At 40.4% G+C, this 15436-nt stretch overlaps 1 protein-coding gene across 1 annotated transcript in view; it reads left to right on the top strand.

Moving 5' to 3' along the window:
- kif26b (kinesin family member 26B) overlaps positions 1–15436 on the top strand; it is a 75103-nt gene that overhangs the window by 1016 nt on the left and 58651 nt on the right. Inside the window, exon 2 of the mRNA XM_022741735.1 lies at positions 642–1034. Coding sequence (XP_022597456.1) covers positions 642–1034 — 393 coding nt within the window. The remainder of the gene's footprint in view (positions 1–641; positions 1035–15436) is intronic.

Here is a 15436-nt window from a genome sequence, read left to right as displayed (position 1 = left end):
TCCTATTGGCTGCCCATTGCTTGTGTGTGCTATTGGCACAAGATGACTGTTTAATGTACAGTATATTTAGCTGCAAGTTTGTTTTACATTCATATTAATTCATATTCACCATTTATCAATTGTTGGCATGTAGGCTAAGCAGGCACATGCAAGCTGTGAGTAAGGTTAATATTTTCATAGTTTGAGTTCAGTTTGAGTTTCATATATGTTTATCAGACATAGAGACACTGATTTGTTAAATATAACAAAATATGTAGCCCACTGAATATAGCTATAGGTGGATATAGCAAAAGCATCTTTATTTTGCTTTAGAGGCAAAATGCAAATAGCTTGACTATTAATATGCATGAGACAGGTCCTGTATCATGCAAATTAACATGCCACAACCCCTCATGATTTTATTCTCTTCCCAGTGTAACCTGTTTTGTAGACTTAAATAGCTTTTTTTCATGACAAACCTTTGACATGTCATCACAGAAAAACAAATAAAAGTAATGATAACATTAGTGTTGGCACTATTTATCCCAGGAAGCCATACCACTGAGCCATTATACACAATAGCAGGGCTCAGGAATTGCAAACCCTATGGGAAATGCAACGATTATTAATAATTTCTTCTTTTGTTTTTTAAATTTTCACAGATGCCTGATACTTCACCAACCAAATCTGCCTCCTTTTTCCCTGACACGTGGTACCGAAAGGCCTATGAGGAAACCACCCGGTCCAGCACACGCCCCAACCCGGAGGGTGCCGGCTCCATGCCAAGCTCCACAGGCACCCCGTCCCCAGGCTCAGGAATCTCTTCACCGGGGTCCTTCTCTGGATCACCAGGGACCATCTCTCCGGGGATTGGAACAGGATCGCCTGGTTCTCTAGGTGGCTCCCCGGGTTTTGGTACTGGATCACCGGCCTCAGGCAGTGGAAGTTCCCCTGGGAGTGAAAGAGGGATATGGTGTGAGAACTGTAATGCTAGGCTGACAGAGCTGAAAAGACAAGCACTGAAACTGCTCATCCCTGGACCTTATTCCAGCAAGGTAAAAACAAGATTGTTCTGCTTGTCCTTCTGTCTTCTGTTGTGATGAATGTGTGAGTGTCATATCCTCTTGCATGTATTTTTCTATTAGCTACCTGTACTGTTACCCAGTGGTGAGTTGGTTATGCTCAGTAGCATAGGCTCCAAAAATAACATATTCCATCATTAACTGTGGCATTTGGACAATAACACTTATTAACATGGTTGCTCATGAAACACTGGGCCTCTAATCATTCCCTTGCTTACCATGATGCTGTGTTGTCAGAGTTATTGTTCTCATAAATCTTAAGGACGCTGTAATTTGTCCAAACCTCATTTGGCCAGCTGTTGAAAAGAGCAGAAACCAAACAGCCTTTGGGATTTGGGATAATTATTGTATCTGAAGCTCCTGATCAATTACTGACACCGTGCCAAAAACAAAGTGATAAACACAGAAGAGAGTATTTCAACTTTTTTCTTCAAGTTTCCCATTTTACCTCATTGATCATATCACCAGAATCAATGAGTTCACTTTCTTCTATATTGCTTTTTTCCTTTTGAGGGAATTAAGGTGATGGATTACTGAAAGACACTGACCACTTAGAGCAGATATTAATTCATATGAACTGCTGCCTTTTTCTAATTTTATTTGACAGGGATTTCTGTGGGTAGTCCATATAATCAATTTCAATTCCATTAGTACAATGATTTTCAACAGGCAGGTTGTGAGGCCCAAAGTGTTGCAGGTTGATTTATGATGGAAGATCAAATCATGTGGGATATGAGTTTATCATGTATATGTCTCATTTTTCTTTTTAATATTTCTACACTAAATAGTTTCTTATAGTTTTTGTTGAAAGCATTAAAAAACCTTCTGAAAGCAGGGCTTTTGACTGTATAACTTTTAACATGTTGCCTCTGGGTTCGATGTTCTTCTGCTGCAGTTGACTGGATTTTAGTTGTGAATACCCATCAGGCTTTGAGTTAATTGATAACAAATAAACACATGCTCCATGGGGTTGATAAAGTGCAGCTAGCGAGAGAGAGAGAGAGACTACAGGACTACAGTGGGACAGAGAGACTTAGTGTCAAGAGACAGAGGTGGAGACAGTGGGTTCTTATTAACGCAAGAACATGACAGTTGGAAATTATTAGAAACAGTGGGGGTTAATGGGGACTGTCGGTGGGCAGACCACTAATTAAAACGTTATTTGTGAAGTTGGGTTTAGTTCAGGCTGATAAAAGCTTCTCCTTTGTAGTTAACTTAATTACCTTGTAGATTAAGCAAATTTAATACCCCATCCCTCTACCAAGTTTGGTGAAAATCAGTTCCGTACTTTTTGCATAATCCTGCTGACGAATAAACAGAAAACATAACATAACCTCCTGAAAACATAGCCTCCTTGTGGGAGGTAGCCTAAATATCTCTCTTTGGCTCAAGGATTTTGTCAATGAAAGAAAATCGGACTGACTTGTGCTTGACTGATTCAGGTACGAACAAGAAAATGGAGACTGACATTGGATATTCTCATTGTAGTTTCACAGTCAGTGGAATAAATATGTGCCCCTGGCAGGGGCAGTGTTGCACAGTCATCTTTAGCTAGTCAGGATTTCTTGGCTGGTTTTCCTTTTAGCACTGTGACTTCTTCTTTCTCCTTACAACAGTGAACTGACCCATGCAGGTGTTTTGTGTCAGGGAAAAGCTGAACCCATGTCCTTGGTGAAGCAATGTGACCTAATAATGATTCTCCTTCACCAAATGTGCCAGAGCAGCAGTTCAGCCGTGTGTGTGTGTGTGTGTGTGTGTGTGTGTGTGTGTGTGTGTGTGTGTGTTTCTGTGTGCGCGCACATGCTCACATGCGTGCGTGTGTGTGTGTGTGTGTGTGTGTGTGTGTGTGTGTGTGTGTGTGTGTCCCTTCCTGTTGTGCTGTCAGCATGAGACCCAGTGTTATTCCCACTGGACAGTGGGACATATGTGTCCCATAGACGCAGATAGAATAAAAACACACAACCACCTATCAATATAGCCCCTCAACACACACACACATACACACACACACACACACACACACACACACACACACACACACACACACACACATACACACATTTGAACCGTGTAGACCTGTCTTTGTCTTTGGATCTGAATACATGATAGGCCATGCTTGACTAGGGCTAGCCAGTCATTCACACATACGTACAGACACACACACACACACACACACACACACACGTTTTTAATACTATGCTAATGATGACCTTCACCAGTCTTACCGTTGAATATTTTGCTGTTCTGTCTGCAGTTCCGTGTGTGTGACAGTGTGTTCATTTGTGCTTGTAAGGCATTTAGCATGTTAGTGTTGCAGTTTGTTAGAGCTGTGAACACTGTTTGTGCACTGCTTATTTGCTGTCCATTACACTGTACGTCTTAGAGAAAGTACATCAATTATTCATCCACCCATTGAGTCATTGATGAGTAGTCTGCTCCCTAGTGGCTCTAAGGAGACATGGCACTTTACAGATGAAGCGAATGAGGGGAGATAAAGATGGATTATTGTAGGATGTGCCAAGGCTCCATCCATCCAGTTTTCTGCTAAGGTGCTGGAAATATCAATGGGTCCAAAATGATAGAAAAGATTTCTGCACACTTAGATCTATGCTGTGTCTTCACTTTATTTTCTGAGCTCTGTATGCTCTGATGAAGATGGACGGAAACAGTGATACTGTGTAAATATACAGTGGGGTCTAGAATGAGCAGAGGTTTACAGGTTTAGATGCATACATGTACACAAAATGCATGTACGCTTATAACCAAAGGACTCAAAAGTACATCTGGCTCCACAGCTGTACTCACTTAAGGCCTCTGTCGCTGCTCTGCTAATGTGTATATCTGTTTGTCTGTTTATGTATGTGTGTTCATCCCTTATATCTGCGTGCGTTGAAATCATAAATGGATAGAGGGTGAACTGTTTTTGGTTGGTCCAGTTCAGTTCAGGAAAGTGGGTCACTGGTGTGTGTGTGTGTGTGTGTGTGTGTGTGTGTGTGTGTGTGTGTGTGTGTGTGTGTGTGTGTGTGTGTGTGGTTTAGTCACCAGTAAAGTCTCTGTTTCAGATCAGATGAAAGTAAAAACCATCCATGTTTATAAAGTGAAACATATACAGTTCCACTTCAGATGTAAAAATAAAGCCAAAAAAGGACATGTTTTGAATATATTCGCTCCCTGAGGACCTCTAACTGGCAACTTGAGATTTATTGAGATTGCTTTCATCTGCACTTCTTTTTTTTGGGACATGTTATATGAAGTAAAGAGTACTGACTGCACTTAAAATGTTTATATTAGCAGACCCATTGATGTGTCTGTCTAGATGTGGCTGTAGATTAAGCAGCTTCCACAGTACATGGATTTTGAACTTTAATACACATCACTAAGGCTGGGATCATTTGTAGATACAGTGCAGTGACATTAGAAAAGTAAAGCTCTCTATGGTCCAGACATATTTCTGCATTTCACCATAAAAGCAGTCAGTTCCCTGGATAATGCAGCCAAGGGTTATCACCTAGAAGTATCGCTCTCCTTCTCCCTCTGCTTACCCTTGCAAACAAGCCAGCTTTGTTGTCTGATTCACTGTTATTTTTACAATTTTATAATGTAAACCATTATGATGATGAGTGTGAGCATAGCTTTGATACAGCATACCAACAATGAACATTTCTGGATGTAAATGCTGTTATTGAGTAATGGTGTTGTTATTCTGTGTATTGGATTGTCAGAATTTGGAAAGAGCTTAACAGATGTTCTTAGACCTGCTAGACTTGAGTTTGTAGTGAGTTCAGGAGGAAACAGTTATCCCCTCACACACCCACTCTATGTCTGGACAGTTTAAATTACAATTACATATGATTATAACTATAATTACAATTAGTTGCAGGAATATTCCTGTCTCAAATGCATAGTCAGAGTTTTTGAGACAGAGTGAGCCTTAGAGTTCTGAATCAATTCACTAGATTGATTAGACCAAACAGTCTCAACTCAACACCATCAGAAGATGGATAGTAGTACTATCAGGTGAACTACAGACTGAGGTTTAGAGCTCACTGATCTAACTACTGTTTCAGATGCTCTTCCAACCCACAAACACAAGGAGTTAATACACTTGTGGATATGATAAATTTAGCTAATCCTAGTGACTAGGTAATTTTCATCCAAAACCTCTAGTTTGTCTGTAATTAGTCTACTTATGTGTCAGCAAATGGTGGAGTATTATTGCTCCATCTGTCCTCAGAGGGATATATTTCTGCACACAGGTAGCTAGCTATCCTGTAATAACCAAATCCCATAACACCACAGAAGCAGGCCTCCGGTAACCACGGCAGCTGGTGTTGCCACGGCAGCGACATGTGACAGATGTGAGCCGCATACATACCTCCATCAGCGTTAATGGGCTCCTCATAGCTGTGTGCATGTTGGTGAGAGGCAGAGAGAGGGTGAAAATATAAGAAGTTCACATGAATAATAGCGCATGTTACGGTGCACGCGTGGGTTTTTGGCAAGAGGTAAGAGAAAATATATTCTGTAGTCAGTGTGATAGTGTGTGCACATACTCTACATGTGTGTTTGTGAGCGCGAGAGAGAGAGAGAGAGAGACAGAGAGCGATCATGCCCTCCTGATGCCTTTCAGGTGTGAAAGACATTACCATATAAAGAGGTGGCTTCATCAATAACAGCAAGATGGTGTGGATGGATGGATGTATGTGAGGGGAGGAGGCTTGCTGATGCAGGCTGAATTGAAGAGCCTCTCACTGGGTTTATGTCAATTTGACCCACCCCAAGTGCAAGTATGTATGCACCATCTCAGGATCTAGTATGACTTACTGCACCCTCTCTTTTTCAATAACCCTAACCCTTACTTTATGGTTATTTATCAGAAACACCAGTGGTAAAATAAAACCCAAATCTTAGAAAGCATATAATCAAAGTAGCGTGTAATCACTGCTAAAAATTTTGTCATTTGTATGACGTGCCATGTTCTTCCACATGGCACAGACACGGGCAGGTAATTTGCATGAAAGCGACACAAACATATACAACACATACAAACAAGAGAGTGAATATGACACAGACAAAATGAGGAGCTTTTACCTAAAAGAGGGGCTACCTCTGTTGCATAGCTGGAGTTTGGGTCATAAAAGTCTGACACAGACCAGAAAACTGTACTTTTCAAATTATGCTGCAGACCGGTCGCCCCCCAGACTGAAACACCACTAACATCTTTTACCAAACCCCAAACTCAGAAGTTGCAAAAGGTTTTTGCCCACCGGACACCATATGGCAAAGAATCACGATGATGGAAAGAGATAACGGCTGCCGTTGCAACTTACATCTGTAAAGACATGGCCCCAATTTATGTGGTTAAAAAATGTGGGTTTTGTGAGTTGGTGCTAACACTTGACCCAAGGTACACAATGCCAAGTTGAAATGTAATTTAATAAGAGAAAGGCTTTTCCATATGGTTATTTTGTATTTATTCATTGAATTTACAGAAAATGCGCTATATTGTGATATGTATCATGACATTTTGGTCATATTGTGCAGTCCTGCTACAGAGTACAGAGGTAGACACAGAAAACCAAAATCAACTAAATAAGGCCAAAACGTCTAATTGATGAAATTGGTCAAGAGACTGGCAAAAGCTAACAGATGGGCCTATATGTAACTGTGGAAATAACATCTTGGAGCTGCAAAGATCAGCAGGTAGTTCACTCCATTGAATGAGGAGGTTTATTCAAGGATCAAAATGATAAAAACTGTGTGGCTTTTCACTGCTTTAAAACTCAAATGGTCAGCAATTTGTACTAAAAAATACTGGAAGGGAAAATGATTTTTGACCATGTGTGACAGGCATTTTCAGTTATATACTGTCAGTGAGATAATGTACAATATCATGAAGCACAATGTGTCTGACAATAAACATAATAGTGACTTCCGCTCTACTCCAGTCATCTGCGCAGTCTACAGATCTTAACCCAGCAGAGGCCCTTTGGGACGAGGTAGAACCAGCATGAATGTGGTGCTTAAAATCCTGCAGGAACAGATTTACATCGACATAGACCCCTGTGGAATTTTCCCAGCACTGCATGTTATCCATACCATGACGAACATACATCATTATGGAGACAACCAAGTACCAGTCAGATGAAGTTGTGGCCAGTGTCTGTGCAGTATTACAATTTTCTTTTTTTCTTTTTTCTTTTTTTTTTTACTGTTTTACTCTTCTCGTACTTACTCTCCTCCTCCATTATCAGTTTACATTCAAGATACCTGCATCATAGACACACTAACACACAACCTTTCTCCCTCTGTTTCGTTCTGTCACACACATATCCACACACACACTTTTTTTTGGTAAATTAGGCTCTAGAGAAAGAAAGGAAAGGGAAACAAAAAGATTTAGATTTAGAGGAGGAGAGGGAGGAAGTAGGAGAGAATGAGGAACAGGGATAAAAATGAGTAGTTAGAGGGAAGAAAAAAAGAGTGTTTTTTTCCAATAGTGCTATCATTGTCATTATAGTCACTGACCCAGAGCGGACACACTTAATTAGACTAACTACCCCAGCCAGTAGACTGCCACAATCAACACACTGTCTGTGTGTGCAGTCTGTCTACCAAGAGCCAGAGAAGCTACAAAAGCTTTGCCAGTTCCTAAAGGCAGCAGATGATGAATTTAAGTTTGCCATTGTACATTAATTAGGACATATAACAGCAAAATACACATCATTAGAGCCAGTAGATTGATGTGTTTTTGAAGTGTTTGTACAGTGTGTGCCACTGTACCATTGCTGGTTTGTTTTATTTGGATTGGTAAACTACAGTCACTGTTAACTGGTTTATTTTTTAAAGAAATTAAAAAGACACGTTACTCGAGTCTGTTTTTCTGTCTGTCCTTTGGAAAAATTCTTTCATTCATTTTTATGTTTGTCATTAGTATGGTGTCTATCTTGAAATGTTTGCTTTTTGTTGTTTTCTGGGGTTTTTTTAGCAATGTCTCCCATTTAGTGACCTCCTGGAAAGTCAATTAAAAATACATACATGAGATGAAACATCCTGGTGGACAAGCTGTCTTAATTCTGGCTAAGGACATTTGTTATCACTCCTTCTCTTTTTCTGTCCTTGTTTCCTGACTCTGTTCTGTCAAATAAAGGCAAAAGTTAAAAAAAAAAAGAAAAACACATTGAAAAAAGCAAAGGTGGTCCACTTAAAGCAGTGACAAAGAGGAGCCAGTTTTACATTTATAGCACCTCTGCATAGCTCACAGGCTCCAAGACCAAAACAAACATACCCACCACTCCCGCACACTGACAACACATTGCAATAACAGGCAAATCACATGCACGAGTGAACACACCCAAACACACACTAGCCCAGTGTGTAACAGTGTGTACAGATACTCACACAGTTTTAGTGGCATACAAACACCAAGGCACACTGAGGTTCACATGAGAAGACACACAAATGGACATACACACACTGGCTTGTGTGTATGTGCATTACCAAGAACACACACTGGATGGTGGTGAAAGTGGCAACAGCACCTGCTGCCATGAGATCTGTAGCTGCCATGGCAACTGCCTCTCCATCACCTCCGCAATACAGAAATAAGTAGAGAACACTGTACAGTAGTTATGCAGTTGTCTCCTGTCTGACTTCTCCTGTCTACTCCTATTTTTGTGAGTGGTGAAACTAAATTTGACATTCTATTTGTGCATTATATTGCACACAATGTGTGACCAGGACAATATGGAACATTGCTTTTATATTACGAGTTGTGCATGATGTATGCATGTATCGATGTTTTTAACTGCCTGTGTCTATCTGTCTGTTTGTCTATATGTCTCTGTTTGTCTGTCCATCCATCTATCTATGTGTCAGTTGTGCAAAATGTGGTGTGGTGCCTGTTCAGACAATTTTTCTTTCCGGTGTTTTCTGCAGAGTTTGAAAAGTTTTTGATTCCATCACTTGGAGCCAAGATGAAAAGTGAAAATGTCCTAGTGTTCCAGTAGCAGGTGCCAGCTCCAGCACCCTGTGACACTGTGAAGTCTCGCTCACTGAGCGGTTTATTTGAAGACCTGCTAACCACACTTCCAACATTAGCCAACCTGCTGTCATAAGCTGATATATCACACAGAAGCATGCACATTCACTCGCGCAAACACACACACATGCACCGTCACAGGCTATCACATAGTCAGATATAACACATCTATCTTCAACATCTCACCCTAGGAAAATCACTTGACAGGCTGAGGTGTGTGTGTGTGTGTGCGTGTGTGTGTGTGTGTGTGTGTGTGTGTGTGTGTGTATGTCTATAATTTTCTTTGTGAAAACTAAGTTTTCAACTTTCAAAGTAAGAGCACCCACAAGTTTAGGGTTAGGGCTTTACTTTAGAACGTATGCTTTCATGTATGTCGGTGATGTTTATGTTGGTTCATGCATTTAGTCCTGATCTTTACATTTGAATGTTCAAATCTAGATGTAGCATTGTGGCCTGAATAGAAAAGAAGTCATCATGATACATCGATACAGACTAAACTAGAGAAACTTGAACTGGCATCTATAGGGGGTTAATCAATATTTTTTTTTGTTTGCTGTTAAACACACACACACATACACACACACACATACACACACACGCACGCACACACACACACACACACACACACACGCACGCACACACACACACACACACACACACACGCACGCACACACACACACACACACACACACACGCACGCACACACACACACACACACACACACACAGGGTGTGTGTGCACGCTTACAGTGGCAACAGACCTACCTTTTAGGGTCAGAATGAGAGCCCGGGCTCTGCCAGTCAGTTGTTCATGTTTTACAAGTAATGTAATGGCATTCCTGTTCTAAATACACTGCACTGCTGGGCTGCAAAATGTGTGTGTGTGTGCTCGTACATTCCTAGCTTAACTATATAGGTTAAGAGGCTGGTGGCTAATGCCAAAGATAGAATTCAGTGTGTGTGTGTGTGTCTGTGTGTGTGTGTGTGTGTGACAGTGTGTCTGTGTATGTTTGTGTATTTTAAGCTGGAGTGCAAGTCTGTTGTGTCAGAGCATTGTAAAGGGCAGGAGGTGAAACGAGAACAAGGCTGACATTTAAGCTGTAGTTTCCAGTCTTGCTCCATGCAGACTTCACTATAGTAGTTGCTGATCAAGTCCTGTAGTGTTATTATGAAGGCTTTTTGGAGATGTTTTTGAAAACCTTGACACTAAAGACCTGGCTGTGGTTACTTCCTGCAGAATTTAACATCTGTTTGTTATGAAAACAATGCACTACACAGGCTGTTTATATTTCAATATCTGAGTAAACTGATTCTTAGCAAACAATCTTTAGTGGTATATTTACCCCGCCAGGCTCTCTCTCTTTCAATTTGTCACTCACCCCATACTGACTAATAGACATAAATGTCATCCACTTTCTCCTAATGCTTATCATCCATCTCATCCCAGCAGCACCCCCACTATCCTCACATCATTCCTTATCCTTCCTTCCTTCCTTTCTTCCTTCCCTCCTAAAGAGAGAAAGAAAGAAAGAAAGAAAGAAAGAAAGAAAGAAAGAAAGAAAGAAAGAAAGAAAGAAAGTATTAAAAATAGAGGACCGGCAATAATTCATATAGGTTACACAAAGGTAGTAAGGCGTGTGTGTGTGTGTGTGTGTGTGTGTGTGTGTGAGAGAGAGAGAGAGAGAGAGAGAGAGAATTAAATTGGCTGTTTGTTCCCAGCTCGTGCTTCAATCAGACACAGAGAATAGCCTCTAGCTGTTAAACTTTCCAATTACCTTGAGCAGATGGAGCCTGTGAGGCTCGATTTAGAGGGTTTGAAATGGTTGTTGTTGTTTACTGTTATCTGTTATTGAATGTACAACAGGGTACATACAGTGTCAGAGAGGGAGTCATACTAAAGCAGACTTCCTCTTAGCATTATCTGACTGATCATATCTTCTGGATTGATAATGCAAGCTTGTCGCGGGATGGTTGTAATTTTGAATCCAAGTTTGATGTCCACATAAATCCTGGATGAATAAAATCTCCCCTCTCTCAATAACACCTCTGCTCTTGAACAGGACTTGTAAACCTTACCAGTTCCCTTTGAGGAGCTCAGTTGCCAACAGTGAAACACTGTAGTAGCTTTATCCCATGTATGAATGAGAGGCACTGTTTGAATGTGAAGCCTGGAAAAGAGCAAGCACGCTCAGTTGACTTTCATGGATATAGAACTGTTAAAAATGTGTTTTAGTTTTAGAGGCCTGCAGGATGATTCAAGCACACCCTGAAGAGGTTTAAGGTTTATGCTAAAACACATAAAACCTCAGAATAAGCCTGAGGGAAACATCTAACAAATTGGTTTGATGTTCTGGTCAGTGGGGTTTTCTGCCTTGCATGGTCTTTTTGGTATAGAAAAACTCTCACATGGATAGTCTGTTTTTATGGTCCGTGAGTATATTTGCATGAATATAAATGCAGATTGTACAGGTGTTCCTTTTTTTCTGGTGTTTCAGTATACATTTTACGCAACAAAACAGACTGAAATATCTCAACTCCTGGCTTGAGTGCCATGAGCTCCATCCTGTGTGGTTCTTGAATTATGTGTACTGCACTTCCTGGATTTAAACGCCCTGTATTATTCAGTTATTGCTGTACTGCACAAGAGTGTGTTTTTCTGCAATTCTGCACAGTATTTAGTAAAACTATTAAGGTAACTTTGCTCTCTAGTAGCACACTGTTACTGTTACTGTTAGGCTACTACGAATCCTTGTGGTTCCATATTCTTACTGGCAATGATTAGCACTGAGCATTTTTTTCTCAGGCCATTAACATTTACATCTAGCACCATCATGTGCACCATGGTTTATGACTAAATATTTGTTAATTATTTTCTGATTATTAGCAACTGTTAGCATGATAGCATGCTAATCTAAAATAGCGAACATGGTAAACATGGTAAACCTATTATTATGTTATTGTTGTCATTGTTACGTATCCATCCATCCATCCATTATCCATACCGCTTATCTTTATAGGCTGGAGCCAATCCCAGCTGGCATTGGGTGAGGGCGGGGTACACCCTGGACAGGTTGCCAGTCCATCACATGGCCGCCATACAGAGACAAACAACCTATCTATATATATATATGTGTGTGTGTTTGTGTGTGCAAGGGTACACATAATGTCCCTGTGCTCACATTGTTCACCTGTTTCCTAGTGTGTGTGCACATGTGTATAAGTATGAGTTGTCAGGCAGATCTTTACCTTCAGCTCCACCCCAGTGAGCCTCGCTAACCTTGAGATGGAAAGACACTTCAGGGAAGAAGGGAAAAAAGGAGGAAAAGAGGGGAGTAAGGGAGGAGAGAGAGAGGGCGTCGGAGAGTGTGTGTTCAGGTGTGGGATATGGCAAGATGGATTACCTAAACCAACAGGCAATTTATCACTGTCAGAGAGAGAGAGGGAGAGAGAGACTGGGGAGAGAGGAAAGGAAAGAGGGGAGAGAAAAGAAAGAGAGACTTGGAGAGAAGGAGGATGAGGGATATCCTGTAGAAGAGAGAGGATAGGGTGGAGGGTTTGAGGCAAAGATAGAGAAAAAGTGGGTGGAGGATAAAAAGGGGCATAAACATTTGTGAGAGAGATAGAGACCTATCGTACTTTACAACTTATCTACAATAAGAAACATTGTTATAACAGCTCAAGATAAGCTGGAACTCGGAGACAGATCAGAGAAAATTTAGGCAAAAGTATAAGCAGAATATTTCCGGTGTGGTTCTTGAAGTATTTATAGTGTACTTCCTGGACTTAAATGCCCTGTATTATTCAGTGATTGCTGTACTGCACAAGAGAGTGTTTAATTTTTTAGCAGTGATGCACAGTATTTAGTAAAACTATTAAAGTAACTTTGCTCTGTAGTTCAGTGTGTTAGACTTCTACACTGAACTACACTGTTACTGTTAGGCTACTGTGAATCCTTGTGGTTCCATATTCTTACTGGCAATGATTAGCACTGTGCGTTTTTCTTTCAGGCCCTGATTGAAATAGGCAACCCATTTACAGTGGGGCACCAAGATGAATATCCAGATTTTCAGACTTTTTTAGACTCACAATAATGACTAACCCATTTATGGTTAATTAAAAAAAATGTAGGCAACTGTCTCCCTAAACAGTGTTTGTTCAACCAAACATTATATTTCAACCAGTCTCTCGACAGTCGTAGGAAACACAGTATAGAGGATGGCAACAAACACGCTGTATTTTTATTGTGAGCAGCCACCTACTCCTTCAAATATCCCATGTGAAAATAGGCATTTACATAGAATACTTTCCATCTTAAATTAACAAGCAATGGAGTCAAGATTCTCATCTAAATTCAGGTGCCAGACAACTAGCTAATTGGCATCTAGTTAACACACTGAAGTAGATTATTTTCACATATAGCTGTGGTAGCAAATGCCTCATTTACAGTGAAGCTCTGATGCAGATGGACTCATTTAAAAAAAAGCAGCAGAGTTTATATGCAGGTCATTTATAGTCAAGCACCACCATGAATAGCCAGATAATTTAAAAACAGGCACCAGCAAGCAACTTTCACATAGAAAAAACAGGCAGTAATTTAAACTAACTATTTCATCTACAGCTGGGCACTGATGTAGATGGCCAGCTAATAAAAACCAGGCTCTCTTCCCGCTCAGCTTGTTAATGGGAAAGCCACATTTGTGTATACACATATTGTATACACAGTTTATACACATTCACAGACAGCTCGGCAGACACAACCTCTTGAATATACATGAAGCATAAATGAAAAATCCACAGGTTTGCAAGAGAGGATGACTGATCTGATCTGATCTAATCTGTCTGTAGCATCTGTTTCCAGTATTTTGTACTCACTTTGATTGGGTTTAACATCCCACTACACACATACTTTACACATGGGTCAAGCAATGCTATTTTCGTATATGTGTGTTTGTTATGGGTGTTTGGTGAGGAAAATACAACTTTGTGGGGCAGAATGCCCGATGACCCAAGTCAATCCAGGCAACGTTCAGACAGCCAATTAATCATAGTTGCTAATCCCAAACAGTGGCTACATGAATATAGCCTTTGGTGGGCAGAAGTACGTCATCAACATGGTCTAAGGGAGTGCTTCAAAGACTGCCTGAAGACATTCACACTGACCCTGCTTCATGAGAGTAACTTACCCACAACCATTCAAAGAAGTAACATTTCAAAGATACTAAAATCTCTTCAGAGCAACACATCAAAGCATGTAAAGCCACGGTCTTGTCCTCTATGAGTGAACCAGCCCTGCTGTCCTACCCTGAGGGTAAAGACTACCCTCTTCAAGTGGTGGAGACTATCCTTTTAATTCAAGGACATGTGACGGTGATGGCATGGATGTTCATAAGTATATATGTGTTCACTGCACATACACTTGATTTCTCCTTATTAAAAAGGAGAAAATATGTTTCATGCTACATGAACAATTTGATTCAGTTTTTTTTCAAGTGTTTTGTGCATTTTTTATTTGATTGATTCATTATTCACTAAAGTGGTTTACGGAAGCTTTTGTAATATAACATGGGCCCTACTGCACAATTACCAGCCTTTAGAGAGAGAGAATATCAGCATGTAATTAATGTGAGCTATAGCGCTGAGAGAGATCTTCATGGAGAGATCAATTTGAGTATGTGTGAAAAACATCACTTGGATGTTATCACATCTGACACCTGTATTATTACTGATAGTAAAGGCCTCATCAGCACACACAGCATAAAACAGTACACAAACATACTGCACAAATATCCACATACAAATATTTACACACAAACACGGTTAAGTCTCCAGCGAGAAAGAAAGCGGCAAGTAATTTACATCCCCTATAGCTATTTAGTTGTGTATGCTAATTAATTTCTGCATTGCTATGGCAACTCAAACATTCTAATGCATTTTTCTTTGTTATTAATATAGGGTGTCAACATCACAAGGGAGTGTGTGTGCATGTGTTCAGACAAATGTGTGTGTCTATTCATCTAAATGTTTGCATAAGTGACTTTATGCATGTGTGCAAGCATGTGTATGTGTGTATGTGTAATAGGTTACAGTTGTGTCCTAACCAATCTCACTCCTACATCCATTACTGGATCATATGAAGGAATGACCAATTAAAAAGGTGATTAAAGGAGAAATACTTAAGAGAGGGAGACAGAGAGAGAGAGGAGAGGGGGAGGGTGCAGGTAATAAATGAGAGTGACACAGAGAGAGAGGGAAAGAGCGAGAGAGGAAACCTACTGGGTTCCTTAAGTTATTTGTCACTGAGGGGAAACAGAGAGAAACAAAGAGAAAATTCTGGG

This window comes from Seriola dumerili, unplaced genomic scaffold (genome assembly GCF_002260705.1).
Source record: "Seriola dumerili isolate Sdu_G_001 unplaced genomic scaffold, Sdu_1.0 BDQW01000003.1, whole genome shotgun sequence".
Taxonomy (NCBI): domain Eukaryota; kingdom Metazoa; phylum Chordata; class Actinopteri; order Carangiformes; family Carangidae; genus Seriola; species Seriola dumerili.
This window is presented reverse-complemented; position numbering and strand designations above follow the sequence as displayed.